Raw genomic sequence first — 26,914 nt, 5'->3', positions numbered from 1 at the left:
GTGGAAAAGCAGATGGGAATGTCATTAAAGCATCAAGGAGGGAGGCGGCAGGGGGGAGGGAAGGACATTTTACTGCTGTTGGTTATACTTCCCAGATCAGTGATGGGAATTATGGTACTGGGATCTATGGTACAAGAAAAAGCTCTCTCTTCCTGCAGAAAACAGACTTGATGTTTCAAAAGATAAAGCACTTACTTGCTTTGTGTGGTCTGCAACTATCAAGAGCCTGCTGTCAACTTGGATTTTACAATAGGTATGTGTATGAGACGGGGGCTTTTTGGCTAGCTGTGTTTATCAGGTCTGTCTTCAGGCTGGTGCTTCTTCATTCTCCTTTTCCATGTGAGGATACACTAGATAGAGTGGTTGCGACCCAGCTTCTAGTCCCCTTATAGTCTGATGCTTTCACTGTTTGTGAATCTGATGTACCAGACCAGAGATCATAAACAACCCTCTTGCAAACTTGCCTTACAAGGTATGTTTTCTGTCTGGTTTTGTAATTATTAGAAGGGATTCTGCTGAAGGTGCCTGGCGAGTATCCTTTGCAGATAATGGCTGTGCCAGTTCAACAGACATTGCAAAGGTGCTCATGTGAACTTACTCTCTGCTCAGCTGTCAGTTCCTCTGCCTGTGCTTACATAGCTCAGAGATGGGTGTTATTTCTAATCATAATCCCTTGTGCCACCCATGCTACAACGAGTATCATGTGAAAGCACCGAGCACAACCACTGATGGAAGAATAGGTGGAAATGTGCCAAGTGAAACACTCAAAAGCACCTGTGGGAAGGACACATTTGGGACTTCTTGTCAGCCTGCCAGGGGTATCAAAAGAGGAGTACCTGATGAGGAATTAGTGACATTGAGACATGAAGCAGAACTTGGGAGGTGCCTGAAATCAGTTTCTATTGACGTGAGTGTAGGTTTTACAACATTGAAGGATGATCAGCAGAGGGGAATTCTGAAACCAATTTAGGCTTTTTCAGGGTCGTACCTTGTGCCTGTGAAATGGTGTCATCCAGCCACACAGTGTGGAAGTTTTTGACTTTCTTGTGGTGAGCAGGACAGTACCAACAGAAGGACAGTAGGGATGTGAGGACTTGTAAGGTCTCCATGACCTACAGGGAAATAAACATTAGTGCCAGAGGTGAACATACAAATGCAAAGACAGCTGAAGATCACCTATGGCATAGGTATAAAAGAAACTGGACTGGAGCATGTTACACTGATAACTTTTTTGTGGTGGTGGTGGTGATTTTTTTTGTTTTGCCAGAAAATTACTGAGCACTAACTTCCAGCTCCACCTATTTCAGCAGAACTCTACAGCTCTGTAGAGCAGGGCTTGGAAGAAGAGATCACAAGGGATCTGCAGTTGGTTTTTTCTCCACAGAGAATTATTTTCCTGTGTTGAAGAACATACTTGTGTTAGGAAAATTTCCATAGTTTAAGACTTTGGCACCTTTAAGGGTGCTTGAATTCAGTTGACTTGTTTGAGTGCCATCTATATAACAGATGTGGGATTGGTGTTGCATAGCAGTATCTGGCTAATAGATACAATCTAATCGCAAGCCTCCACACAGGGGCTGATCTTAGCTCTGAAATGCTACATCTGGGCAGGCACAAAGGGATTTGGGAAACCAGCTGGAATAACACCAGCAGTGCTGAAAAGCCAAAGCTTGCTCTAGCTGGTAAGGGGAGCTAATCTTAAAAACCTCCATGTTGTGTTTGGTGCACCCTGCTGCCGGGCCAGAACACGCCTGTTGTGGCTGGTGAGCTGTATGGGGGTGGAAATCCGGGTTTATTTAATTACCCCACACAATGGCAGAGGAACTTCATGTAGGCCTAAAGCTTGGTCTTGCTGATACGGTTTTGCCTCAAGCCTTGGGTCACTGCTGTTCAAAGAGCTTTCAGAAGCATTGTGGAGCAGGGTGTGGAAACCTCTCGATGGTGCGTGTTAAGAGCTGCAAAGCAGCAAGCTTCTCCCTGTACCACATCTGCCCAGTGCATAGCTGGTGCACACCGGCCATCTCTTTACAGGGGCAGCTGGAGGGGATCACCTATGTGAACAGTGAGGCCTACAAGCAAGGAAGAACCACTCAGCAGTTGGAGGTCTTGTATCCCCAACAGCCTGAGGCCAAGGCTGGCATCGCCCTCCTGACCAGGGGAAGCGCTGCCCAGCGACACAGGGACAGGACCGTCCTGTCCTTTGTGCTCTGGGTGAGCACCACCGTGGCTGGGCATGCAGCCAGCACGCTGCAGCCACCACCTCCTTCCCCACGGAGGGACCGACTGAACAGAGGCACCAGGAGGCCCACCACGACTTCCTGGCCTTTCCTGCCTATCTCTTGGATCAGATGCTTGATAAGGTATCACCCTGCCAGCACTGGGCGCTAATCACCACCCCAGCCCCTACTAGGCCCCTCACCTGGCGTCCTGTCCCGTGGTTAAGGGACTTGCAACAACGAATGGGAGGATGGAGGATGTTCCCTTCCTCGTAGGGAAATCCCGCGAGAAAGGGCTGCCCGACGGCTGCCGCTGGGATTGCCTGGCGCGGGTATCGAACCCGGGTCCTCGCTATCGCCACGCCCAAAGGCACGGGGCATGGGCCGAGCGCCGCTCCCTCGCCACGTGACCGGCACCCACCCCTCCGCCCTCCACGCCGGAGCCGCAGCCAATCAACGCCCGGGAAATGCATCACGCGGCGCCCCGCTCCCTTACGCGCTCCGCACGGGGGTCAGCAGGCGCGCACTGAGCATGCGCTGTGCGGCGGCTGGGCACGCCCACTTCCGCGCGGGAGACTTGCCGCGGGGGGGGGGGGTGGGCCCGAGCGAGTGCGGAAGTGGCTGCGGTGTCCGTGCGGGCCGGGCGGTGAGGGCGGAACGGGAGTGGATGGTTCCCGCCGCCCCGCGGTAAGTCTCACTGCGGGAACGGGGCGGGGGGGAAACAAGGGCCACCCGGTGTTCAGCGCCCCCTCAGAGCCATCTCCCTCCTCCCCCCCCCCCCCCCCCCCCCAAGTCACGATAAATGGTCCCTGCTGGAGAGTGGGGCTGGGGGAGGGGCTGTGAGGGCGACCCCGATTTTCCCTCAGTGCCGGAGGCCGTTGTCCTGAAGGTTCCCCACCATGACTGGGCCTGCCTCGGCCCTGAGCCTCCCGGGGCGGCTGCCGCCCGGGGAGGCTCAGAGTCTAGGTAGGCCTAGGCAGGTGAGAGCTCGCCCTGCTAGGCCTCAAAGCGCAGGGACGTGAGGGAAGACATCACCTCAGCAGGCCAAATCCCAGCCCCGCCTCAGCGCTCAGGTGTCCAGATCAGTGGAGAGTACATCCGCATCCTTCTTCCTCAAGTTCTGCCGTGTGGCACATAGTGGGGTTGTAGCAAGGTAATAACTATTAGCCTTAAAACATGGCACTGCTGTGTTTAGGATGCTGGAAGCAGTGTGTTAGTAGAGGGTAAGGTGTTACTCTGTGAAGTGCATCAGGGAGTGATTGAGAACTTCTAAGGACACAAGTCCAAACATCTCCCACCTGGAATACCGCCTCCATCTCTGGGCTCCCCAGTACAAGACAGGCATGGACATGTTAGAGTGGGTCCAGGGGAGGGCTGTGAGAATGGTCAGAGCACCCTCCTATGAAGACAGGCAGAGAGAGTTGGGGTTGTTCAGCCTGGAGAAGAGAAGGCTCCCAGGAGACCTTATTATGCCCTTTCAATATAAAAGGGCCTTGTAAAAAAGACTGAGAGTTTTTCTCAGCTCCTGTTGTGACAAGGGCTAACAGTTTTAAACTGAAAGAGGATTGGACGCAACGAAGACATTTTTTACATTGAGGGTGGTGAGGCACTGGCACAGGTTGCCCAGAGAAGCTGTGGATGCCCCATCCCTGGCAGTGTTCTAGGCCAGGCTGGATGGGGCTTTGAGCAACCTGGTGTGGTGGAAGGTGTCCCTGCCCATGGCAGGGGGTTTGGACTAGATGATCTTCAAAGATCCCTTCCAACCCAAACCGGTCTGTCATTCTGTGAGCCTTTGAACAGGTCAATGTTTAGATCTAATGAGGAACACTTCAGTCACCCCCATTACTTGGTTCTCGTATGTCAAAGTATATCTTTCTGAAGAAAAAAATTTTTTATATATCCTCAAAAGTATTTACCCTGTAGCAAGTGAAAGGTAATCAGAAATACAGGTATTTTTGTTTTTGTTGTGAAAGCCTTGCAAAGGCTGGGTGTGTTTATGCTGCTAATGACTTGGGGGAGAGTGGGGAGGGGGCTTGCGTAGGTCATACCCAGCTAATGTATGACAGGCAGTGTTTCTTTCCCCACAAAGTGTAAATAAAGGACACAGTAAGCGTGGGGTAACAGGCATGTAATTTCATTCTTTCCCCCTACTTTAATAGATCAAATCCTTCACTGTACTGGGGTGAAAAGGAGAGTGGGGCAGGAGCTAGGGCAGTGGGTTGTGGTAGCACACTGGGAAGTCAGGAGACTTGGGTTCTTTTCCTTACTCTCCTACAGATATGCCAAGTGATATTCTGTGCCTTACGTTTCTTCCCGTGTAAAATGCATGTATTTACGTGCAAGGGTGCTTTCAGAATTGATTCTGGAGAGGAAAGAATTAGACAACTGGTAATATTTCAGCAAGATTTCTTTGGAAATGGTGAAATCCTTGTGCACTTGCCAAAACTGTTTGTCCTTTTTTACTTTTTGTTTTGTCCCTTTTTACTTTCTGTTTCGTTTCCTGTCTTCTTCCGTTTTGTCACTGTTGCAAAAAAACCAAAAAACACCACAGTGTAAGGGCCTCCAACTCTTATAGACTAATTAGGCATCTTAGGTTCCCATAGTCTGCTTCTGTGGCAGTGAAAGTGAAAGCTGACTGTGAAGAGTTGCAGAAGGACATTGTGACAGCAAGTGACTGGACTATGAAATAGTGGGGGAAAATCCAGCATAGATAAGTGGAAAATTATGCATGTGTCTGAGCAATAATCCTAATGCTGATGCCCTCCATACCACTTAGGAAAGAGATCTGGGGGACTGTAATGTGTAGTTCTATGAAGGTGTCAGCTCCATGCTCAGAAGTGGTCTTCAATGTGATTGAAATATAAAGAATTATTAAGAAAATAAGAGAAAAATACAGCGTGCCACTGTGACTTTATATTATAAGTTATAGCCCGCCCTTTTGAATGTCGTTTGCTCCTCTTGAAACATAGCAGGAGTAGAGAAGGGATTGAGAGGTGACAGGGATGATCAAAGATGTGGAGCAGCTTCTGTACAAGGAACAACTGAATAGTTTCAGATTCTTCAACTTTAAAAAGAGACAGTAGGAGAAAGAATATGCTGTCATGAGTGTTACTGAAGGAACTGAGTAAGGAGCAATGATTTCTTCCCTTTTCAGATAGATCCTGGGGTGTCACATGGAATCCGTGAGCAGCAAGCTTAAGGGATTGTTTAGACAAAATGTAATTAAACTGGAACTGGAACCATGCCCTTAGCCTCTCCCTTTTTGCTTGAGAGCAGCCCGCCAGATCCGTTGCCCTGTTTAGCTCAGTATCTTCTACCTGGCAGTCATCTGTAGCAGAAGGCTGGGGGAGAGCACAGGGCCGAAGCAGTGCTCCTGTGTGGGACAGGATACCGAGCTAAATGGGGCAGTGGGTGCAGGCTGGCTGCTTCTGCTGTGAGAATTAAGTCAAGAGCTGTCCTTCCACCGCTTCAAGGTTCCTGCAAAGGTGCTGGAGTAACCCCAAGGCTGACTGACTGAGTGTCCTCCGTTCTCCTGTAGCACCAGGATTTCTCCTTAGCCTGCAAGAACACCAGGGACTGTAGACTCCACCTTTAGCCTCTTACTCCAAAATTCCCAGAGCCCCTGGAGCTGAATCCTCTGACTGGGCCTGGGCAGGGCCTATGTATCTTGCATGGATTCCAGGTATTAGCTTGCTGCAGAGAACTTTTCCTGAGTTCTAGACCATTCAAAGTCTAGCTTGATCTGCTTTTTAATTTCTTTCCGTCTTTGTTTTCTATTTCTATACTTTTATATTTATTTAATGCTTAAGTTATGAGACTGATGTGATGGCCACTGCATAGATAGATATTGAAAATCAGTCCCTACCCTTCCTTCTTTACAAGAGATAGAAGGATAGGGGTAAAAAAAAAAAATAGATGTGTGTGGAGGCACAGTGACTTGCTGTGAATAAGTAAATTCTCAGTGGCAGGGCCAGAGGAGGAGGGAAAAAAAAATAATCCCCTTCCATTCTGGTGGTGTTCTCACTTGAGACTACCCCCTCCCTTTTATGGGAAGGAGATGGGAACTAATGAAAACAGAGTTTGGCTGTTGAAAGCCACAGAAAGGTTGTGAGATTTGCTGGATGGTGAGATTTCCTGCCTGTTTTGTACTTGGACCTTACTGCCTCTCTCTCACTATAATAATTTAACTTCAAATCTTCTTATTTTTTGAAAGTAAAAGCAGTCCTTTCTTACCCTTTTCCTACAGGAGTTTGTGCTGTCAGAGGTGACGTCTCCAGCAAAGGGCAGTTTGGAGTACCACACCTAGTAGAAGCAGGAAGTTGTTGAAGATTTCTGCAGTGGATTTGCACAGAAACTACAAGCAAAGTAAAACTTCTGCTACTAGTATGTGGTGTGATGCTCTGTACTGGTGGGGGATGTGGGTAAAGGCTTCTCCAGAAGCATTTAGACTGTTCTGTGAGATAAGTAGCAGTCCTTAAAATTTTGCAGCTTCTGAGGGGGAAAGAGAGGCTGCGTGAGTAAGAACTTGAGTGGATATGGCCAGAAAAATAGAAGAGCTGTCCATGGGGTAAATCCCAGGGTACAGAGAAAATTTTGTAGCATGTTAGCCCTTCACCTCGTTAAAAGAGAACATTCAAATCTCTTGTTTCTGTTTCTGGCTTCTGCCACCTTTTACTTGCAGACCTCTCCACGCTTCTTTGCTACATCATTTTTACAGTATGGAATTAGCGTTTCTTCCTTCTTTTCTGTGAATTCCTGGAAGGCACTGAGAGGTTTGAGGACAGCTATTTTTCATTCCTCTGTTGACTTGCAGACCCACATGTGGCAGAACTAGCTTTAGGAAAGCACTGCTATGAATAATTGACCTCCTCCAAATAAAAGGGGTTTCATATCTAGGGCGTGACTTGCTGGTCTGCCCTTGGGCCTATTGGAGCAGATATTGCCGAGCAAGCTTGAAAATTCTTGTATTACCTGTCCCTTATGACTTGTTATTGACTTTACAAGAGGAAATAAAGCAGTTTTCCTCCTGCTCTAACTGCTGGAGCTCCTGCAAGCTGGTTTCCATCCCACTGCTGTCCCAAGAGCAGGCTTTGCCCGGTCAACTAGTAGTTGTTGTGGGAGGAGCAAAGCTCCAAGGTTCAGGGAATGTAGGTGAAGGAGCAGCTGGAGGACAAGTGCTAGTAAGCTTTGCTTTCCCCTGTTCTTCCTGCTTGGTGTATGATAGTTGCAGCAATTGCTTTATGTTTTGTCCCAGTTTTCCTACTCTAGGTGTTTTCCAGATAATGGCGAAGATGGTGAGAAGAACGTGTGCATTTTGTTCAGAAGGGGAGGCTGGTTCTGTAATGTATATTGCCAAAGAGCAAAATGTTGCAGCTCATCAGGATTGTCTGGTGAGTGGCTTTTGGTTGGTCAGTACCTAAAAGGAATAAAGAAGAAGGGCTAAAGGGGAAGTTTCCACTGCTTGTCTATTTTTGACTGCACAATGATGTCTGAATTAAAAGGCTGGTTACCAAACCAGCAAGCTTGTATTAGATTGAAAAGCTATGAAAAGGCAGCAGGACTTGGCCGGAATTTTGGAGAGGGGGAGTACACGGCTGCAGAGCTGGACATGTTCATTTGTGGTGCTTTCATGTGTTTCATATTCCAGATCCGTGGTTCTAGACACACATAGGGTCTAGCAGTAGGAATAGGTGTTCTTGCGATGCTAAATTGGATGAGGTTTCTGAGACTATAGAAAGTTGTGTACTTACTTAAACCTTTGCAGGAAAATATTCACATCACTTGACATATCAAGGTAAAAAACTTCCCGGTCTATGCCTTATATAAAATAAGGAATAAAAATACCAGAAGTTGATTATATAAAAATATCTGTGAAGCCCTTAAGCATGCTGTGATGGTAGAATGTATTTACTCTTCTTGCTGTCAGAATGCTTCCCCTTTATTCTGGGATCTCTGTGGCAGAATCAATTACAGATGCAATATTCTCCCTTCAGTGAGGGTTGCTTAGTGCAGGAGATGCATCTACTGCTGGAACAGTATTTTGGCTTTCGCTGTTCAGCCTTCTTATTCTTGTAGGTTTTAGGTTTACATCTTTATTTATTATTTTTTTTTTAGCAGACAGTTTCAGAAACCTCTGATATCTCTTTTACAGTGTTACTTGGATGTTTTGTTTGAAACAGGTTTTGTTAGGGCTGCAATGCTGCTCCAATGTGGAAACTCTCCTTTCTCTCCTCCCCGGCTCCCGAGCCCTGCCCCCCCACCCCACCCCCCCGCAACAACTTTACTAATTTCTCTGCCTTAAGCTTCTCTGTGCTGTTTGGGTTTTTTCACAGTTTGTTATGACATTCTGAGCACACAGACTGTGTCTGCCAGCTGAATTTATATATAATGATTCGAAAAAAGTTACTAAGAACTTTCCCTTGCCTCGCTTACTGTGATGGCTCCGCACTTCTGTGGGAATTAAGGTGGCCTGAATGTGCATGTATACATTTTTTTTGTGGGTTTCTCCCAGGCTTTGTACAAGGTTTATCATGCAGTCAACTGGTGTCAGCATCTTACAGAGAAATATTGCATCCAGCTATAAGGCTGAATAACTGTGCAGATAACAAGGGAAGTGTGTCAGCTGAAGAGCTTTTCCTCCTTGCTTTGGGCAGCCTGGACTTCCAGACTTTCATCATTCACACTTCTTACTAAGTTCACTTTCTCACCTTTTTATCTTTTCTTAGTTCACCGTCAGGTCATGTGAAATCTCCTATATAGACAGAGGAACTTCTTTTGACTGGAAAAAGGCTTAAGCACAGCTCCTTGTTCAATGTAGGTGAAACCTCTTAAAAAAACACAGAAAAATTAACCTTCTTTGATAGGGCAAGCGCAAGAAGAACCCTTCTTTTTTCTGCACTGGTGACTCAGTCTCTGTATTAATTCTTAATATCATCTCTTTTGTCTTCAGTTGTTTTCCTCAGGGTTTGTGGAATCTGAAGAGTATAACCCGGATAACCTGGATATAAGGTTTGATGTGGCATCAGTGTTGAAAGAACTCAAGAGAGGAAAGCGGCTGGTAAGGATTTTGTTTCTGAATCTGCTTTTAGTCCTATTTCATAGTACTGAAGGTTGTCTGGCCTGTTTTATGCTTGGAAAAAAAGTGTGGAGAAAAGTGCTTGGTCCTTCTGATCTACTAAGATTAGGTAACTTACAGATTTAGAGTTGGAAACATTGATTTGACATTATATCTGGTGAAATTTAGTACATTTTGTATTAAAATGTGTTGGCTTTTCTGGCCTTTTAAGGCCTTAAGTTTCCTAAGAGGCTTTGGTAAAGGACTTTGTAAAGCTAGTACCTGAAACAAAATTATGCAATCCATAAGTGTAGAGGGAAACACCTTCTGGTTTTAGCAAAAGGTAGGTTATTTATGTGAGACTTTCTTACTGGTTTTGTCTTCAGCTGCACTCCTCCCTTACATCCTGGGTTGGAGCTCTGTTCATTACCAAGTTAGCCTAGAAAACAGAAATACAAGCACTAATACCAATAGGTATTGAAATACCTTGGGCAAGATTTTAGGGGGTGGGCTGGGGCAGCATCACCCAGTGCCCTCACATGGCTCTTTCTATAATTTTACAAGTTCATCAGTATGAAATAGAGGTAAGACAGCAAAAAGGTGGCTGAAATAATGAGCAGGGTAGGAGTTTGCAGGAGTGAATTTGTCTGATGAGTTATACAGAGGTGACCTGCAATGAAAGATTTGGTTTTCCCACAGGGGATAGTATTTGCCTTGTATGGCAAGATTTTCAGTAGCTGTCTGTAATGCTTACCTGCTAAACCTCATCCTGTTCTAGGTGTGCAACTTCTGTCGCAAGAAAGGAGCCACTGTGGGATGTGAGGAAAGAGCCTGCCGCAGAAGTTACCACTACTTCTGCGCACTCTGTGATGACGCAGCCATAGAAACGGATGAAGTAAATGGAGTCTACCGGTATTGAACCTAATATTTTCTAACATTGTTGTCAGGTTTTTTGTGGTGTTGTCACGAAGAGAGACTTAAAAATTGTGTGGTTTTAAAAGGTTTCTTTTAAAAAGAGATATGTTCTCTGTTAAAGTGATGCTTGATCCTCTGTTTACAAGCAATAGCGGAAATGTTTTCCTTTCACAGGAAAGCATCACAGTAGTGGGAAAGAATCTATTAAGTGTTTCAGCCTGCAACACACCTGAAAGATCACTAGGCCAAAACTGTGGAAGTCAGTCCTTACTGGCTATGTAGCTAGTCTTCAAGGACCAAGATTTTTATTAATGTCGCTCAAATTCTCCATTTCTCTTGGCTCAGAAGCTTCAGTAAATGTGGTCTGAGCACAGAGCAGGCTATAGCACTTGTAAATCTGTTCACATTAGGCAAATTCTGGTAATTTTCCACCATATGCTAGCAGAGAACCTTGTCACCAAAGACCTTCTTATGTTTCAAGTACGTTGCTAGCATTAACATGATTAAACAGACTTGAAGAAAATTTTCTGTCCCAGTCATGCTAGTCCTGCTGTCCACTGCCGTCGGGCTGCCTGCGTTGCTGTTAGTAAGTAGATGAAACGAGTTGTTTGGAGGATGCAGATGAAGGGGTTGAGAAACTGGGACTTTAGGGACTGAAGTGCTGAAGTTATAGTAAAGTCTGGGGTGCAAAAACCCCTTGATGTCTGTTTCTGCGCAAGGCCAAAGAGATCACAGGCCATGTTAGTCTTAGATTAATCTGTTGGACCAATCGCTACTTGCTCCAGGGAGTAGTGGGCTAGTGCAGTCCTTGGTAGCAGTGCAAGATGGGTCCTTTTGTGTCAAAACACTGGCACTCCTGGCTGCTTCACTAGGGCTCTCGGTCCAAAATAAGTATGTCTTCCTGCAAGGCTGTAAGCCCAGCTTTATAGCAAAGATGATACGTTTAGTTCATGCTTATAAAATCTTCGGGAGTCTGCAAAGCTCATGAAAGAGTGTAACTGGGAAGATGGAAACTTTCTATGATGGCAGAATAAATGGCTCTCATTATATAGCTTTAGAAAGGATACCTCAGGCTGAAGAAGACCAGCCTCTCAAGATGTTGAAAGATGAACGGGAACGATAACAGTCCAGATACAAAGTGGTAAAGAAGTGGTTGAATATATAGTTTGGTTTGGTGTTTTTCTGAGCTGGTAACTTTGGAGGTTTAGAAGTGGGAGCCTTAAAAATGCCTCGTATTGAGTCACTGTTTGAAGACTAGTTGTGAGACTAGTTGCTTATCATATATAGAAATGCAGGAAACCAGGCTATAGTAACCTGCATGGAGGAGGTGAAAAAGGACCGGATTAGAGAAAGGTGGTGAGACGCAGGTTTCAGGGATTTGAACCCAAAGACTTATGCACAGTATCAGTGGCATAAATAAAGCACAAAATTTGTAACAAGCCTGAAATTATTAGAGAGAAGACAAACAAGATTTGAAAAACAGCGGACGTGGATTGATGGCCCACTGCACTTTTTTGTGGTGAAATACAATATACTGAAAGGCATATCAAAAAGAGAGGATTCCTTCGAGAGAGAAAGAGCTGGCATTTTTAAAATCTGAGTTGCCATCGTTGTGATGATGAGCAGTGATTATCCAAACAAGCAGAGCAGATCAAAAAGAGAAGGTATACATTGCTATGAAGGTGGCTGATAAGAGCAGAGGTGAGGAAATAAGTGTAATTTGTACTGCCATCTTGCAAAAAATGATAGTAGAGAGGTGCTTCCAAATAAAGTGGCCTGAGTAGTAAAAAGTATTATCTGTTCTTCGTATGATGTTCTTGTACTTAGGAAGGTTATGTTTAACTGGGAAACAGTAGACTTAAAGGGAGAGGAGGAAAAAACAAACCTCCGAAGGGCAATATTAAAAAGCGAGGAATGTAAATAAGGTGTCTCCAGTATGTAGCCTTCTGATTGGATTCTTAGGCATGTGTAAATCTGGGGTTTTGTGCATCACAATGAAGTTTCCTGAAAAAAAGCTGGCTCGTCAAGGGAACAGACTGTGTTTCTAAGGTCAGTACTTCTATTTTGTTAAAATAAAAGAATGACAATAATTAGAATATGTCCTAATAAATGCAGTTCCCTTTAAAATTTGCTTCCAAACACTTGAGCATTAGTCTTGGCAAATAGGTTTGTAATGAAGAGATCAGCTAAACCACACTCTTGACAGGGCAATTTTGCTTAAAAAGTGATTTGGGATCCTTCTGTAAGAAAGGCATATTATAGAAGCTGGTTCACATTCTCTACACATTATTGTATTCAGAAGATAAGGAATGTTTCCAGCTGTATTTGTTACCTTTTGCCTCTTCCATGGAATTCACATTGCTCTTCTGGAACCAGAGAGAATATTCCCATCTCACATACTAATAAAGTCTTTAAGGAACAAATGGATTGAGCATCTTTAAGCTACTGGATCTCAAACAAGGTGCCCTGCTTCCTCAGGATTTGGGGACCACCTCATCAGCACTGGGCAGTGGAAAGGAAGGGGCACAGAGATCTCCAAGCAAGTAACTGGTGCAGTGCTGTGTGGCTAGGCCAGCACATCGTGCAGGGCTTATAAATTCAAGCTGACTGGTAAGCAGATACGTCTGAAAAGGTTCTGGACCTGGCCTGAGTGGTACAGGGCAACGGGGCAGAACTGCAGTAGCTATGATCAAGCAGTATTAGTACTCTGGTATTTCACCTTGACGGCATTAATCTCATTCTAATAAGGAGTTTCAATAAAAGTACCTCTGCCACAGTGACTGCAACATCAGATAAAATGTGTCTGACTCAGGATTTGAACAGTGAGCAGGTCGAAACAGAGTGGGGTAATGGAACTGATAATTCAGAGCTTTGGTGTTCAGAGTTCACTGAGGCTCTGAAAGTACAAATACAAGCTTGTGCATGTATGTGACTTTACAGCAGGCGCTTTCATAGGTGGGTAATGCTGAACAAAAATCCTGATAATTTTTTTAAGCGTTTTTCAGTTTACGTTCAATGAAAAGATGGGAAAATATCTGTTAAAATCAGTCAGCATAACTCTGTTTATATATTTATTAATACTTTTTCTCTTTTTCTTAAAATTGAACTTAAATTTTAGAGTGTTCTGCCCAAAACATGACCCAGGCAATAGGACCAATCACTATGGTGAGTTTCTTTAATGGCTTCATTGATTTCGTTTGTTTTAAAAGTTTGCATCCTATAGTCAATAACTCATTTGAACAAAATAAATGTTACTCCGCCTTTATATTGAGCGGTGGATTTCTAATCTTGCAGGAGTGGTTTGGTTGAGATCCATGCATATGCACAAAAATTGAGAAGGTTTTTTGAAATAGGAAATGTTTCTATTTAATCTTCCCCAAATCTCCCTCAAAACTGATGTAAACACTGTGGACCTGATCCTTCATGGAATTATTCTGACTCAGTGTGGGCAGGTAAGCCCAAACAGCTTGTAAGATCCATGTGAGAGGGGAGAGCCACGCTAAAGGTGGCTTGATGCACAAGCTTGCACTTGATTAGGAAAAGAGGGCTGTTACAGGAGAGGTCATCTTGGGATTTTTACCTAATGTTAAAACATTCACATTTGCATTTTCTGTATTGACTGCAGTAGTTTTTTAAATAGGGCCTTTCATTCTGAAGGATCCCAAAGAGCTTTTTAAGTGTAACAGAAGGGTTATACAACCCTCATTTAAGGATTGCTTCCTTTGCTACAGAAGTGCAGCTTAATTTGGCAGTCCTGATCCTTGCTGGTTCAGAGGTAGTCAGGAATCTCACTGAGTTAACCAAAGCTTTGACTTCATTAACCTAATGTATACGGTCCTGCTCAAAACAGAGTGGGTCCTCCACTGCCCTTTTCTTTGAAGTTAAGCTCAGTTGAATGGTGAGCACTAATGCCAAGAGTGGTGTGCTCCCACTGAAGTCTAGCAAACTTTGGCCAATCTTCTTGGCAAAGTGTGGCTCCACCCTGATGCCCCTCAAGGGGTGGGTTAGGTGATTATCATTTAAACTTGCAGTCATAGGGTCTGTCTTAGCCAGACATACGGTCCGTTTAACATCTGATATTGCTGCGGTTCACTAACCAAATGCAGCTTCTTATTTCACGTAGTAGTTTTGCTTTCTATTTATCTGTAGTTCTGAGACCTGACGTCCCCTCCCTTTTGAAAATTAATTAATTTTATTTCTGTGGTCTAATAGTTGTCAGTCTGTTTGGTTCATCCAGGGTCCCAGGTGGTCTGCTGCCCAAGTACTAGACCGGACCAGGATTGCTTCATTCCCGGTATGAGATGAGATTAAGGTATTAGGTCCAGCCCTATAGACCACCTCCTTCATGAGGATGGCTTAAATCTTACGAGGTTGAACAAGTGCTGCATATACAATGTATGGTCCATTTGCTGAGAAGAGAGTCCTTTCCTAGAGGAGATCTTCCAGAGGCACTTCATTTGGAGACACTCTGTTTATGAGTGGTAAATGGATTCTGCTGGCAGTGTCTGCCCCGCTTCCTGAACGAGCTTCTCCCGCCTCTGAGAGAGTAGCTGTGAGAGTCGGGTCAATGACACTTGGTTGAGTTGGGTCAATGACACTTGGTTACCCGTGCCCCATGAGAGCAGCTCTCAGATGTATGCGTGACGCTCAGAATAGCCGTGGGTATCTGCTGGTGAGTTGGCTGAAGCAGCAGGCACTCTGTCAGGCCCACTCCTGGCCCACCTGGGCAGGCAGGGGACACCTGTGCCCAGTGTGTTTGCGGGTCTGCACAGGGTGGGGGGCGAGAGAGGCTGGGATGGGAGCGCTGTGGCTCCATGGTAGAGTTTTGGCTTTCAGGATCCAACTCGGGTGAAGTAGCTCAGCTGTTTCTCTGGGGCAGTCTGAGCCAGTGCTGGGCTGTGTGGGAGCAGGAGCTGACACAAAAGGGCTGCCTCTCCAGGCTTGTTTTCCCCAGTAGCTTGGAGAAAATGGGGTTAAGGAACATTCCCTTGTTCTTGGTCCAGACAACATTCCTGTGCTGAAATGTCAGGGCTTTGCTGTGTGATTGGAAGGAGATAGGGTGCCTTAAGGGGCAAGAAGCTCTCCTTGCAGCTCTGTGCAGCACAAACGGAAGGGCAGTTTGGACTTGGAAACAGGCTCTAACCTCCACTTAACTGGAAATGTTGGATGTGCCCAGAGTGAAGGCTGACAAATGCAAGAGAGTGGGGAACACTGTGGGGAGCAGTAAGAGCTGAGCTGGCCTTTGGACTGTTCCTCATGTTTTGTAAGGCATACCTACAGCAAATACCAGGAAGAGCTGAGAAAATCCTACCACAGGTCAAAGATGTCATGCTAGACAGCAAGGAGCACTGTGCCTACAGCAGCATCTCCTAGGCTGCCCCAAATTAGGCCATCCAGCTTTATAACACACGAAGTGAGAGGTTATGATTTCCTTTCAGGCCATGAAAAATGCAAATGTACAGCACCGGTACACAAAACCCCAACTTCTTTCAACAGCCTTCCTGTACCAACAGTAACTCCTTGTTCCTCTTAATAGGGTGATTTCTAACAGGAAGAACCTCAGTGCTGCCCAAAGGATGTAGAGTTAAACGGGAAGGGGGCATATAACCCCACTGCATTTAAAACCCTCAGGTTTGGGTGGGAGGATGTGCTCTTCACTAGCTTTCTCTGCTCCTGCCATGTCTTCCTCGCCAGAGTTATTGTTCTCTGCTTGTGATGTAGCTGTTTTCAGCAGCTGCCAGTTAGGGTGTTGGAGAGAGGCTGGTGCATGGCTGCTAGAGAGGACAGAGTGAAAGCAGATGGTTTTGTGGAGATCTCATACCACGTCACTAAAACCACTTTGTAGCATAATATGATGGCCAACTTACAAGTCAAATTGTTTCTGGAGGCTTTCTAGGAGGGTCATTATATTGATGAAAAACCGAATGCAATTTGTATGTCTTTTGGGACACTTAAAATAATTCTTTATGTAGGCTTAGTTTTGAGGGTGTACTAACACAAACAAGAATTTACTGGGGGAAAAAGTGGTCATCTTTCATAAATTTGCCTGAAGTTTTTACCACCTAGAGGTACTGCTACTGCTGGGGAGAATAATCAATCTGTTTGATTGTATTATCTGTTGATAATATATGAGTTTTCTCACTTTTCCTTTCTGATTCTCTCTGCCACAATCAAAAATCTTACGTTAAAAACTAGGGTCACTTTATACTTGGTTTAAAGGCAAAGTTCTAATACCACAGTGATTCTTCCTAATGGTTCAAGCTTGTAATTTTTCTTACATGGAAATAATGTGAATTCCACTGAAATGTCAGGTGTTTGGGAAAGCCAAAACATACTCTTACTTTGCCACCCAAAGTGCCTCACTTTTATAGCTCTTTGGGGAAAAAAAGATAAGTTGAATGATGTGAAATCATCAGTCTGAGATTGAAGCATTGGTTACTTTGTTGTTTCTTGATTCCTAGATGCAGCTACTAAGAGGAGAAGACACCTATCGAAATCTTCCACCATCACGGAACAAATGGTAATTCTGAATTTAAGTAGTTCCAAAACAGAAACCTGCATCTGCTACAATAAAGTGAAGTATTTTGGCAGTGTATTCAGCAAGAGACTTCCTCACAGAAGCATAACTTTTCCTTTACAGCTGCCTTGTTTTGATCTTGTCATTCTGTCAAAACAGAACTGTTTGGGTTTGGAGCTGCTTAGGGCAGAGCAATGCTGCCCTTGGGTAATGTGACACAAATATGATAGGAACCTCTGAACCAGACTGACTCGGTGGCTGTGATCTTGACATGATCAGCAAGAGCTTCCCTTTGGGGGCTCCTTTTCTTTGGAAGTGCTACTTCTCTCAGATTTGCTTAGGGCTTGACACGGTTTCCATGAAAAACAGCTTTTGATGAGTCACTTGGCCTTTTAAACGGGCACTTACTTGTTTTGTGAGCCTGTGCTTGTGGGAAACGTGGCAGATTTTCATTGGCAGGTCAGGCAGTTCTCAGTTCTGCTGGTGAAAGCGGCCTTACCAAGGGTTCAGGAGCTATCAAGCAGAGCATCCCTCTGGTTGCAGGGGGTGTTGGTTTAGAGGCTGTTAGCCTGTAAATACAGCTTATTTTAAGTTTTGAGGCGATTCTCTTGGCTCCACAGAAGTATGCATGGGAACTCCCATTGACTCTTGGGGGGGTCAGGATTTCCCCTTTCTAGAGGAATTAGCATACAGCTTTCCTTGGGGAAAACTTAGTCCTTCACAGGTCATGTGAGGGGACGTGGATGATCTTTTGCAGCTTTTGTGTAGTACTGTGTCCTGGTTTCAGCTGAAACAGTTTTAGCTGTTTAGTTTTAGCTTCTTAGTGTGCAGTGCTGTGTTTTGGATTTGGTGTGAGAAAAATGCTGATAGCACACTGATGTTCTTACTTGTTGCTAAGTAATGCTTGTACTAAGTCAAGGACTTTTCAGTTTCTTGGGCCCTGCCGAGCGTTCTGGAGCGGCACAAGAAACTGTGAGGGGACACAGCCAGGACAGCTGACCCGAACTAGCCAAAGGGATATTCCATACCACAGAAAGTCATGCTTAGTGTAGAAATTGAAGGGAAGGAGGAGGAAAGGGGGGGACGTTCAGAGTGATGGTTTCTTTTCCCAAGTAACCGTTACACATGCTGGAGCCCAGCTTTCCTGGGGCTGGCTGAACACCTGCCTGCCCATGGGAAGTGGTGAATGAGTTCCTTGCTTTGCTTTGCTTGCATGCACGGCTTTTGCTTTACCTATTAAACTGTCTTTATCTCAACCCATGAGTTTTCTCACTTTTCCCTTCTGATTCTCTCCCCAATCCCGCTGCGGGGCAATGAGCGAGCAGCTATGTAGTGCTTAGTTGCTGGCCAGGGTTAAACCATGGCGTACTCTCATAAGGGTAGGTTATTTGTCTCCAAGAGTTTCTCAGCAGTAAATCCACTTACGTTCCTGGTATTGTAACCGAGATTCATTTGATCTGTTACCCATGCTATTGATGTGCTGTTTCAGCTGCTCTCCAGTGGTCCCTATCTTGGAAATCAATGCAGACACTGCAAATAAGAAGCTGAGAGGACTCCAGTGTTTTTCGATGCAGCATAAATTGTTTACAGTTGTGTAAGCAATGCATTTTTACACTGCTGGAGTTTTGTGACAGAGCTTAAGAATTGCAGTACTCTGGTATGACATGGAACAGCAGCAAATAACTGTGTCCTGTCCAAAGGAAAAGAAAAATATTCCCCCTCTCTTCTCAAATCCTTTCTAGTATGACATCATCAGGTCTAGGGAACTAAACGTATTTTACACTGGGAGTTAGCAGCAGGCATTTGTTAACATCTGTGCTGTTTGCAAATGCAGTAATTAAGGAGGGTGGTGTCCCAGGTGTTGGGCTTTTCCTAAAGAGTTTTTGCTTTGAAGCAGTTTTTGCTTCCCTTTTTAAAAATGAAATGTCTGGAAAAGAATATCGTGAGCTGTGCAGAGAAGCTGACTGTATTCACAGAAATATGGGCTGCTTTTTAACTTTCTGCTAATACAGGGGTAAGATAATGAAAACAAAGCTGTGAATGTCAGTATGGTGTAAAAATACATTGTTTTGATTTTCTTACAGAGCACAGAAGAGACAGCAGAAGAAAACAGTTTACAAATACTAAAAAGGAAAAACAACAGGCATAAAGGTGCGCCTCACTTTATAGAACAGCTAGGAGATAACTGTGGTCTGTTACGTTGAAGTTCAGAGCTTGGAGCTGGTTGATAGCAGCAATGCTGCAAACGTGTATTACTCTCCTGAGACGAGTGACTGACTCTCCAAGCTCTGGCAAGGGAGCAGAAGTCTGATCTGCGGAATGACTGTGCAGGTTTTAACAACTGTGCAGCAAACAAATCTGTGCTGTGGCTGAGACTTGCTGTGTGATGCGAGCCGGTGAATTCACCTGGGCCTGCCCCTGCTCTCTGGTGGTGCCAGTGGGTGCCTCTGCCTGCCCCCCACCTCCTCTATGTCAGTACAGTGGAATTTAAAAGGGAATCGGTCCTCCTTCACCTCGGTCTCCTTGCACTGAGCCCCTCTTGAAGGGCAGAGGTGCATTTCTGCCAGGCAGCGCCCTGGATGGCTCAGCGGAGGGGGTGCTGTGAGGAGAGGGGGCCAAAGGATAGCCCAGCACTGAGAGAGGAGCTCTGTAGCTTGCTGGGTAGGAATGGGGCTGGCTAAACGCTGCTGCTACTGTTACTGCGGCCACCGCATGCTTATCTTACCTTTTGAATTGGGCGCTTGACACAATATAGTATTTTACTGCATAAAGATGCTATTACAACAGCGAGATCAGCCGCTGGACCCATCCTTCAGCTCTGCAGTTTTCATGTTGCCCCAAGAGTCCTGCTGCAAATGTTTGTCCGGATTACGCTGTTGCTTGGAAGTTTGGAAGGTGTGATTATTCACCTTCCCATGGCTATGCGTAGTATATGGGCATGGTGGTGTAACAGTAGGTAGCTGCCTGATGGGTTTTTTCTGATTTTTTACTACCACTCTAAAGAACAGGGAACCTATATGGAATTCTGCAATACTTGTAGGGTGTTGAGCGAAAGTGAAATGGCATTTCTTTTCTCACAGTGTCTCCAGTAAAAAGTAGCATTGTTTTTAATGGAGACCGGCGGACTTTTGTGAGCTGTCTGATAGCTTTCCTTTTGAACAGCCCATTGAACTGAACCCTGTCACTGACCTGCTGCTCCGAGATGAGGAAAAAATAGGTAGTTACTTCTCTAGCAATCCAAATCTGACAAAGTAGGCATATGAAATGGGCTGTAATAAACAAGTTTAATGCCTGGATCACTTGGAGTGAAATCACTTGGAGCCTTAATTTTCTTACCAATAAGAAACGCTTTCCTATACTAGGGGGCATAAGGAGGATTTAGGAGTGGTGCGTTTAGGGTTGTATTTTATTTGCTTTTGATGACTAAAGCCAAATTTAGAGCTTAGGTAATTTTACGCCCAGTAAATGCTTATGTTTGCCTGACCACGTTTTTATTCCCACTGGAAAGGACTGAGTGGGTAGCTGGAGCAGCCAGAGATTTGCATACGTATTTGTTACTGCAAAGAGGACTTCATCCAAAGTTTTAGTTTCTGAAGTGAGCAAGTAAAGCCCACTTTGCAGATTACCTCTATGTAAGAGTGTGGTTTTGTGTTTTAACAGTCCGAATAGACTTCCTTAGGAAATGCAAGCAAGCGGGGCTTCTGGATGACATATTTGAAGAAATGCTGGACACGCTTCACCTGGCACAGGAAAAACTGATGGATGACAACACTTCAGAAACAGGTATGGAGACCCACGGAGGACTCTGCTCTCAGCAGAAACACTGATCTGAGTGCCAGGCGCTCGGGCCTGGGTCACCTTCCTGAGGATACTTCTGTCATGCTAAATGACTGGGTCCTGTCTTATGTCTGCAGCTGCACAGCAGGTGGAGAGTGAGTACTTTTTGGTATACCTGTGTCAGTAGAGGGGAAGAGCTGCCAACTCAGCATGCTCTAGTAAGGCCTTCTAACTTGAATTTCTGAAGCCACCTTTTACCTGTTGGCATAAACATAGGTAGGTTTGGCCAGGCCTCTTCTCCTGGGCACTAAAGAAGAGAGAGTTCCTGAAGAGAAACAGAAGGTTTTATTTGGTCTGTGCTGTTCTTACAGCTTCACAAGAGGGACCAACTATCCGTTAATATCAGCACTCTCTTTTGAGGGAAAAATCCCTGAGTATGAACATGTTAGGTCTTTGGATGATGAGTTAGACCTTCATTGTCAACTGTTAGTGTGTATTTGGGGGTTTTATTGGTTTAAGTATCAGCTTGTATGAAGCACTTTGGATTAGAATCCTCCAAGACCATTGTTGTTTTGCCCACAACACAGTTAAAGAAAATTTCAAGCATTCCTCTCCTGTTGTCCTCCCGGCTTTAAAAAGCCTTTACAATACCTTTGGATAAAGACTGCTAATTTATGCAAAGTAACTGAAGCAGATGCATGCAAGGTGAAATGTCCTACCTAGCTAAATCTTCCTCACGAGCAGCTTGTGTGTGACATGACAGCAGCTGCTGGAGGCAGTAACCAAGTCGGGGATATGTTGGAGGTTCAAAGGCTTCACCATTAAGCATACCTCTTAACAGTCGTGCAAACTCTCTGTAGGTGTTTTGTATTTTGTTTTAATGGAAGCCTCAGTTATGAAATTGAGGCGTAATTCTGGGCTGGTTTTTAACATCAAACAGGGATAGCTCTGTTCCACATGTCACATGATCTGTCAAGAGGAATTGGTACGGTCAGCCCTGCCATCAACAGTCCTGACATGGTGGAATGAAATATGACTTAAGTATATTGCTCATTTTTTAAAATGGACTGTTCATGTGGTGCAGACCCAAAAAGGGAATTACAGGCAGGTCCCCTTTCCTATTTTCTGTATGAAACTAAAACCAAGGCAGAACTGAAAAATCGGTCCTTCTTTCTCAGTATAAATTATGGGAAGGAAGGCATCTTAAAACTTCAAGCAATCAGTGTGATATAAAATAATTACTGTTTTGCGCTACTTCTAATGTGGGGCTCTGCATTAGTGTGAGGGTTCTGTAAACTTTTACTCAGTTATATTACATCAGATTATCTCTTTCCATAGAGTATGAAGAGACAGTAATGTCACTCTTTGACTGTGGACTGTTTGAAAATATACTGACAAATATTCATTCAGGTACGTGAAAAAAGCTGTTAGAACACTAGCAGTTGGTGTGGTTTTCGCATTGAGGTTATTCTTTTGAGCATTTTGATACAATGACCATTTAAAATAAAAATTCCAAGGAACTGTTTTCTCAATATTACATAAGCAATTGAGTAAAAGGCATTGCTACCTGAATCTTTAGATATTTCTATAGTATGTCAGTATGACAGTACCTTAGATCTGGCTGGCTGACCTGAAGGGGGAGGCGAGTCACAGTTCCACTGCTTTAGAAGACCAGAGGGTCTCTGCCCCCAAGGAACTTCCCTCTCCCGCAGGGTGTGCTCCCATCCTGTTTCTGCAGGTTATTTATTTCCCTTCCCTCTCAGCGCCTCCCATTAGCAGCTTGCCTGCGTTACAGCTCTGCTTCTGTCTAGACTGGCTGTTGTGTTTCAGTTAGGTGCATTCAGTGCCATGAGCAGAACTTCCTGGACCTGATGGCAACTGTAGTGTGCTTTGAAAAACAAGCTGCAAATGCTCCAAGTGAAATGAAAACAAGGGCAGGAGCAGTTGCTTGGGTCCACCGGTACAGAAGGAAACTCTGGGGCTTGGACTCCAGCCTCAGCTGCTGGAAGCAACAAGGTTAAAATTCTTTTTCAGATAGGCAAGTCTCTTGCTTCTATTTCCCTCTAACAGTTAGTGGCCTTGTTCTAATTTCTGCTTTAGATTTGTCCCTGTGAAAATGGAAATGGGTTTTAATTAGGTAACACTGAGGTTCAGCATGTGAAGGTGATGTTTGCTAATGTTTGGTGTTTTCCCTTCACTTGAAAAAGCCAGGTTCCTCTCTTCAGTCTCCTGTTCTCACATTTAAATTCCTCCTTTGGAAATGAGAGCGACTGGTGTTGCAGTTATCTGGCATAAGGTTCCACCAGTGCCTCATCTGAGGGCATTAAAACATCTCTGCTCAAAACTCCTCGTGTGGCACAGCCAGCCTTGGATCACACACATTTCTTCACAGCGGCATCAATTACTTCATCCTGTTCTCAGCTTACAGGAGAAATTCTTGGTATTTGCACCTACAGGCACACAACCATGTGATTCTCATGTGTAAAAGTTGTCCCCTCTCCAATTCCCCACTACTTGAGCAGCTCAGTTCTTCTGGTATCACACATTCTTTTTTTCTGATACCATCAGCTTACTTTTAATTTCAAGGTCAATACCAAAAACATCCATCAAGCTTGGTTCCAAAACAGAGCCAAGAGGAGCTCTTGAAGTGAACCAGTGAGAAAGGGGTGAAAACCATGTTAGTTTGGAGTGAAACTGTAGGGAGGGAAGGAAATCACCAGCTTTTTCTTGTTTTGTGGTGGGTTTTTTTGTTCTTTTTGGTTGGTTGGTTGGTTGGGGTTTTTTTTTGTCCTAATCTGTCTTCCATGCTCTAGGTAGCAAGTCTCTGTGATGACATATAAAATCTCGGACTAGATAAAGTAGAACTAGTATAAATACTGTGTTGGTTTTGATCTTTCTCCTGGAACTAATGATTTTGGGTCATCTGACCTGCTTTACATAAAATCCATTCTTTCATTTTATCTTTTTTTTTACTTGGATCATCACGCAAAACGTGTTCTAAAGCCTCAGGCATCAGCACAGCAAGGTTACTCTGAGCTGTAATTGCTGAGAGGGCTTTTTGAAATCCCCTTTATATATAGGGATAAACAGTTATCTGGCAGCAGCATGCAGCTTTACTGCAAACTTGACTGCATTTAAAACTTTCGTATTGGACCTGCTGTCGCCTCAACAGCAGTTTCAGATTTCTTTCCTTCACAGAAAAGTGACTTCCTTTAGTTTTGTCTTCTGTTCTGTTGTGGTGTGTCCCACTTGGAGCGATACCTCAGTCACCTTTAATCTCCTCTTTGCTGGGCAGCAGCCTGTGCAGTAGCTTTTTAGCTCCTTGGTAGCATTTTTTTCAGGGAGTCTGTAGCAGTGAATTCTGCAATTCGGTTGTGCAGACAAAGGCGGCGATGCTTCATTTTAAAACTGTCGTGTGATCATTCCAGGTCCTCGTTCCTGAGGCCATTCCTGGTTTTACAGAAATACCTATTGTGTCCCTTTAGGTCATCTGCATGAGGTGGAAGGTTCCTGATCTGTTATCTGCCTTCCTGTGGCATCGATCCCACAGGCCAGTCATTCCCATCACTGACACCTTTCTCTGGGATCACTGATACCTTTCTCTGGGCTGTTCCAATTTCTGCCATGTCCTTTCAGCAGAGGGGGAATGGAGCCGTATGTCCTCCACCTGTAGGGCACCCATGTGCTGAATACACGAACGCAGCTGTCATGTTTGCTCTTTGTTCTGTTTATTTCTGATTATTTATTGATTCGTATCCAAATATCCTCAGAGTGGTCTTTCTTCGGCTCCCACTTGTATGTGTCCAGCTTTTTCTTGAAATATGTGCGTACTAGTTCTTTGAACCACAGAGATTTGATACCAAATGGGAACGCCAGGAAGGCTGCCTGGGGCAGGCAATGAAGACAGCGGTTTCCGTTGCAGTTGTCTTGTCAACAGCTGCGCTGACAGTGAAACAGTGGGCACAGACCGTGGTGGGACAGGGATGGGATGTGCTGTCAGATATATGCACTGCCTGACTGCAGAGGAAAGCAGAGAGCAGAGGGGTCATCTGCTTTCTGTCAGAGCTAGGGTGAGGCAGCAAGCCCCTCTTTTAATGAAGTGCTACCCAAAATTTTCAACAGGCAGCGGACACCACCGTTGTTCTGGCTGCCCCTTTTCTACATCCACACTGAAGCTCATTGGGTAATGTATTAAATGTGTTACAAAAGAGTGCGCATGTACATAATCATCCAAGGACGCACACAAAGAGCAGCAGTGATGGGCTTTCTGAACAAACGGGAAGAAGCAGAGGGAGGCAGAAGGTCAAAGGTGCTTTTGAAAAAAAAAAAAGGTATAACCATTGAGGATGGTTCAGGCTCTGTAACTCAGAATAAACGGAGGTAAATGTCTGGAGCTACTTTCCCCACCCTGCCTATTACAGCTTTGGAGACCTTCTTCAATGTCTTCCCCCCACAAAAAGAGAGAATTTTCTTCAGGTTTGTACAAAACACCTTGTGCTTCTTACTAAAATTTTAATTCTGATTTTTTGTTGGTCACTGGCTAACAATGCTGCTCAGAGGTCACTGATGCTTCTGTGTGTTTTGCTACTGAACTAAGCAAGCACTTCATTTAAAACTTGCAATTAACAATGTAAGGTGATGGTAACGCTTCTGAATTCCAGCAAGTTGTGTACTGAGCTCTCGCTAATTTCACCAGTCTTTAACATTAGAAAAATGGAAGTGGTAGGGAGGAGCAGAAACACAGTCGGGCAAGGTTTTGCAAAGAGGGTCAACAACTTGATTAAATCCCATCAGCACACTGGCAGTAACTATTTTGCTAGAAGCAGTAACATTAAATGCTCTTGAGTTGTGTTTTTGAGACTCTAGCTGTTGAATATAGTTGTCCAAACCATCTCTTTTTATGTTTAATCTTGTTGTTGGCTAGAATCCATTAGGCTTGTAAATTTGCTCCAAGTGTTTAATTCAGAGATGTTATCTTTATTTAAAATGCACCTTTATTGGAAGAGCCCCTATACAAATGGATTCTGAAAATGGAACTGTTAAAGCTCACAGGCCAAGCAACATTCGATTAGTAACTAAAGTACTAATTTTTATATTTGCTGTGACAGTTTAAATTAAACGTATAATGTGGCTAGTCTTGAGAGGACAGCATATGGACAGCCAAGTGTTTTCTTTTGATGCTTCCGCTGGTCTCATTTCATGCAACACACAGTCTGGCTCTTTATGAAGAGACCAAGCGTGCAGGCTGTTAGGCTAAAGGCTTTGCTTTGGAAAGGCAGAGGTTTCACTGTAGGTGAAACTAAGCACTGGTAGCCCCTGCAGTGTTAATGCACATACAACATTAATATATATATGCACATATTAATATAATTGCACATGAATTAATAACAGTTACATATGAATAAAAGCTTTTATCCCTTTCCTTTTCATAATAGGAACAGAGGAGAAAATCCAGGAACTTCTGGAAAGCAGAAAAAGACTGGATAACAAGATTGAGCTACTGCAGGACTTAAAAGAAGTTGTCCTTCCTACCCCAGAGAACACCGCTAGTACATCTAGTACGATGTCTGAATAACCCCCAAGTCTGTCTGTTAATGGTGTCAGTACTTAGGATTTTCTAATGATAGAAACCATAGAGTACGTCTGGTCAGTGTCTAAGTAATCCCCCCCCCCCAAGACAGGGACACAAGCAAGAAGTGAGTGTTTTACTCATTTTTATACCTCACTGTTGCAATAATTTTAAGTTGTCCCTTTCTTTAAATTTTACTATGGATCAGTAAGTGTTATACACCAAATTTAGCTTTTTTTAAAGCTCAACAAAACCCTCTGATGAAGACTTTTTTTTCCTCAAAGACAAAGGAGCATCATCTGCCACAGAACACTTGTTAAAGTCACTTTAACTGTGGGAGCCTTCTTCTGACTGTGTGCGGTAGCCACACGCAGACAGTGATGTTTTAAGGATCACATTGCTGCTTTGGCTTTCCAAAGAAGATGAATTAGCAGAACTTGCACTCAATGAAGCCTTCTGAATTATAAACAGGATTTTGTGGGTTTTTTAATTAAGTGGTTCCTGATTGCTTAATGTGTAACTAGTTCTGCTGTAATGGCAGTGGTGAAACAGTGTTTGCAGGCAGAACAGAGATAGTTGGGCATCATACTCTAAACAATGTGTTTCAACAATGTGATCAAACAATGGCCTGTTTTCCTTTCTCCATTAAGAAAGGATATGGCTTCCATGTGCTTAGTCTTACAAATTTGTATGAATACAGAAAAGCTTTGTTTAGCTACAAAAGGGTAAGTTAATGAAATAAAATGTTTTTAAGAAAGCTGTGTCTTGTCATGCTCACTTGCCCCACTGGGCGTGGGACATGGCTGAGGAGGAGCTATGCTAAACCAGGGGCTAGTTTAACTACAGTAGCAAGTAGAGCAGGACAC

General features: G+C 44.3%; 1 protein-coding gene across 12 annotated transcripts; it reads left to right on the top strand.

The window, feature by feature from the left end:
* The first annotated feature begins 1,107 nt into the window (after positions 1–1,107).
* On the top strand, positions 1,108–26,805 carry PHF11 (PHD finger protein 11). Of its 12 annotated transcripts, XM_080375114.1 has the most exons (13): positions 2,787–2,903; positions 6,463–6,599; positions 7,471–7,606; positions 9,166–9,273; positions 10,049–10,182; positions 13,304–13,350; positions 14,423–14,479; positions 16,647–16,705; positions 18,787–18,853; positions 20,363–20,485; positions 21,818–21,889; positions 24,901–24,955; positions 25,915–26,805. In XM_080375114.1, the coding sequence occupies exons 3-13, from the start codon at positions 7,499–7,501 to the stop codon at positions 25,964–25,966; spliced, it is 882 nt and encodes a 293-aa protein (XP_080231240.1). In that variant the 5' UTR covers positions 2,787–2,903; positions 6,463–6,599; positions 7,471–7,498; the 3' UTR covers positions 25,967–26,805. The 12 variants fall into 12 exon arrangements, 7 of the variants coding, with proteins under 7 accessions (XP_080231240.1, XP_080231239.1, XP_080231245.1 ...); XM_080375113.1 differs by lacking the exon at positions 24,901–24,955 and having other exon boundaries at positions 2,789–2,903; positions 6,463–6,581; positions 7,496–7,606; XM_080375119.1 differs by lacking the exon at positions 24,901–24,955 and having other exon boundaries at positions 2,789–2,903; positions 6,463–6,581.
* Positions 26,806–26,914: the final 109 nt, after the last annotated feature.

Source organism: Falco punctatus (assembly GCF_963210335.1).
Source record: "Falco punctatus genome assembly, chromosome: 2".
Lineage (NCBI taxonomy): Eukaryota > Metazoa > Chordata > Aves > Falconiformes > Falconidae > Falco > Falco punctatus.
The sequence above is the reverse complement of the archived record's forward strand: the minus strand, read 5'-3'. Positions and strand labels throughout refer to the sequence as shown.

Excerpts from the sequence above, each read along its gene's own strand:
- PHF11 (XM_080375113.1), top strand. The coding sequence starts at position 7,499 with ATGGCGAAGATGGTGAGAAGAACGTGTGCATTTTGTTCAGAAGGGGAG. Across the intron at positions 7,607-9,165 it reads CAGCTCATCAGGATTGTCTG|TTGTTTTCCTCAGGGTTTGT; the intron begins GTGAGTGGCTTT and ends TTTTGTCTTCAG. Across the intron at positions 21,890-25,914 it reads ACTGACAAATATTCATTCAG|GAACAGAGGAGAAAATCCAG; the intron begins GTACGTGAAAAA and ends TTTTCATAATAG.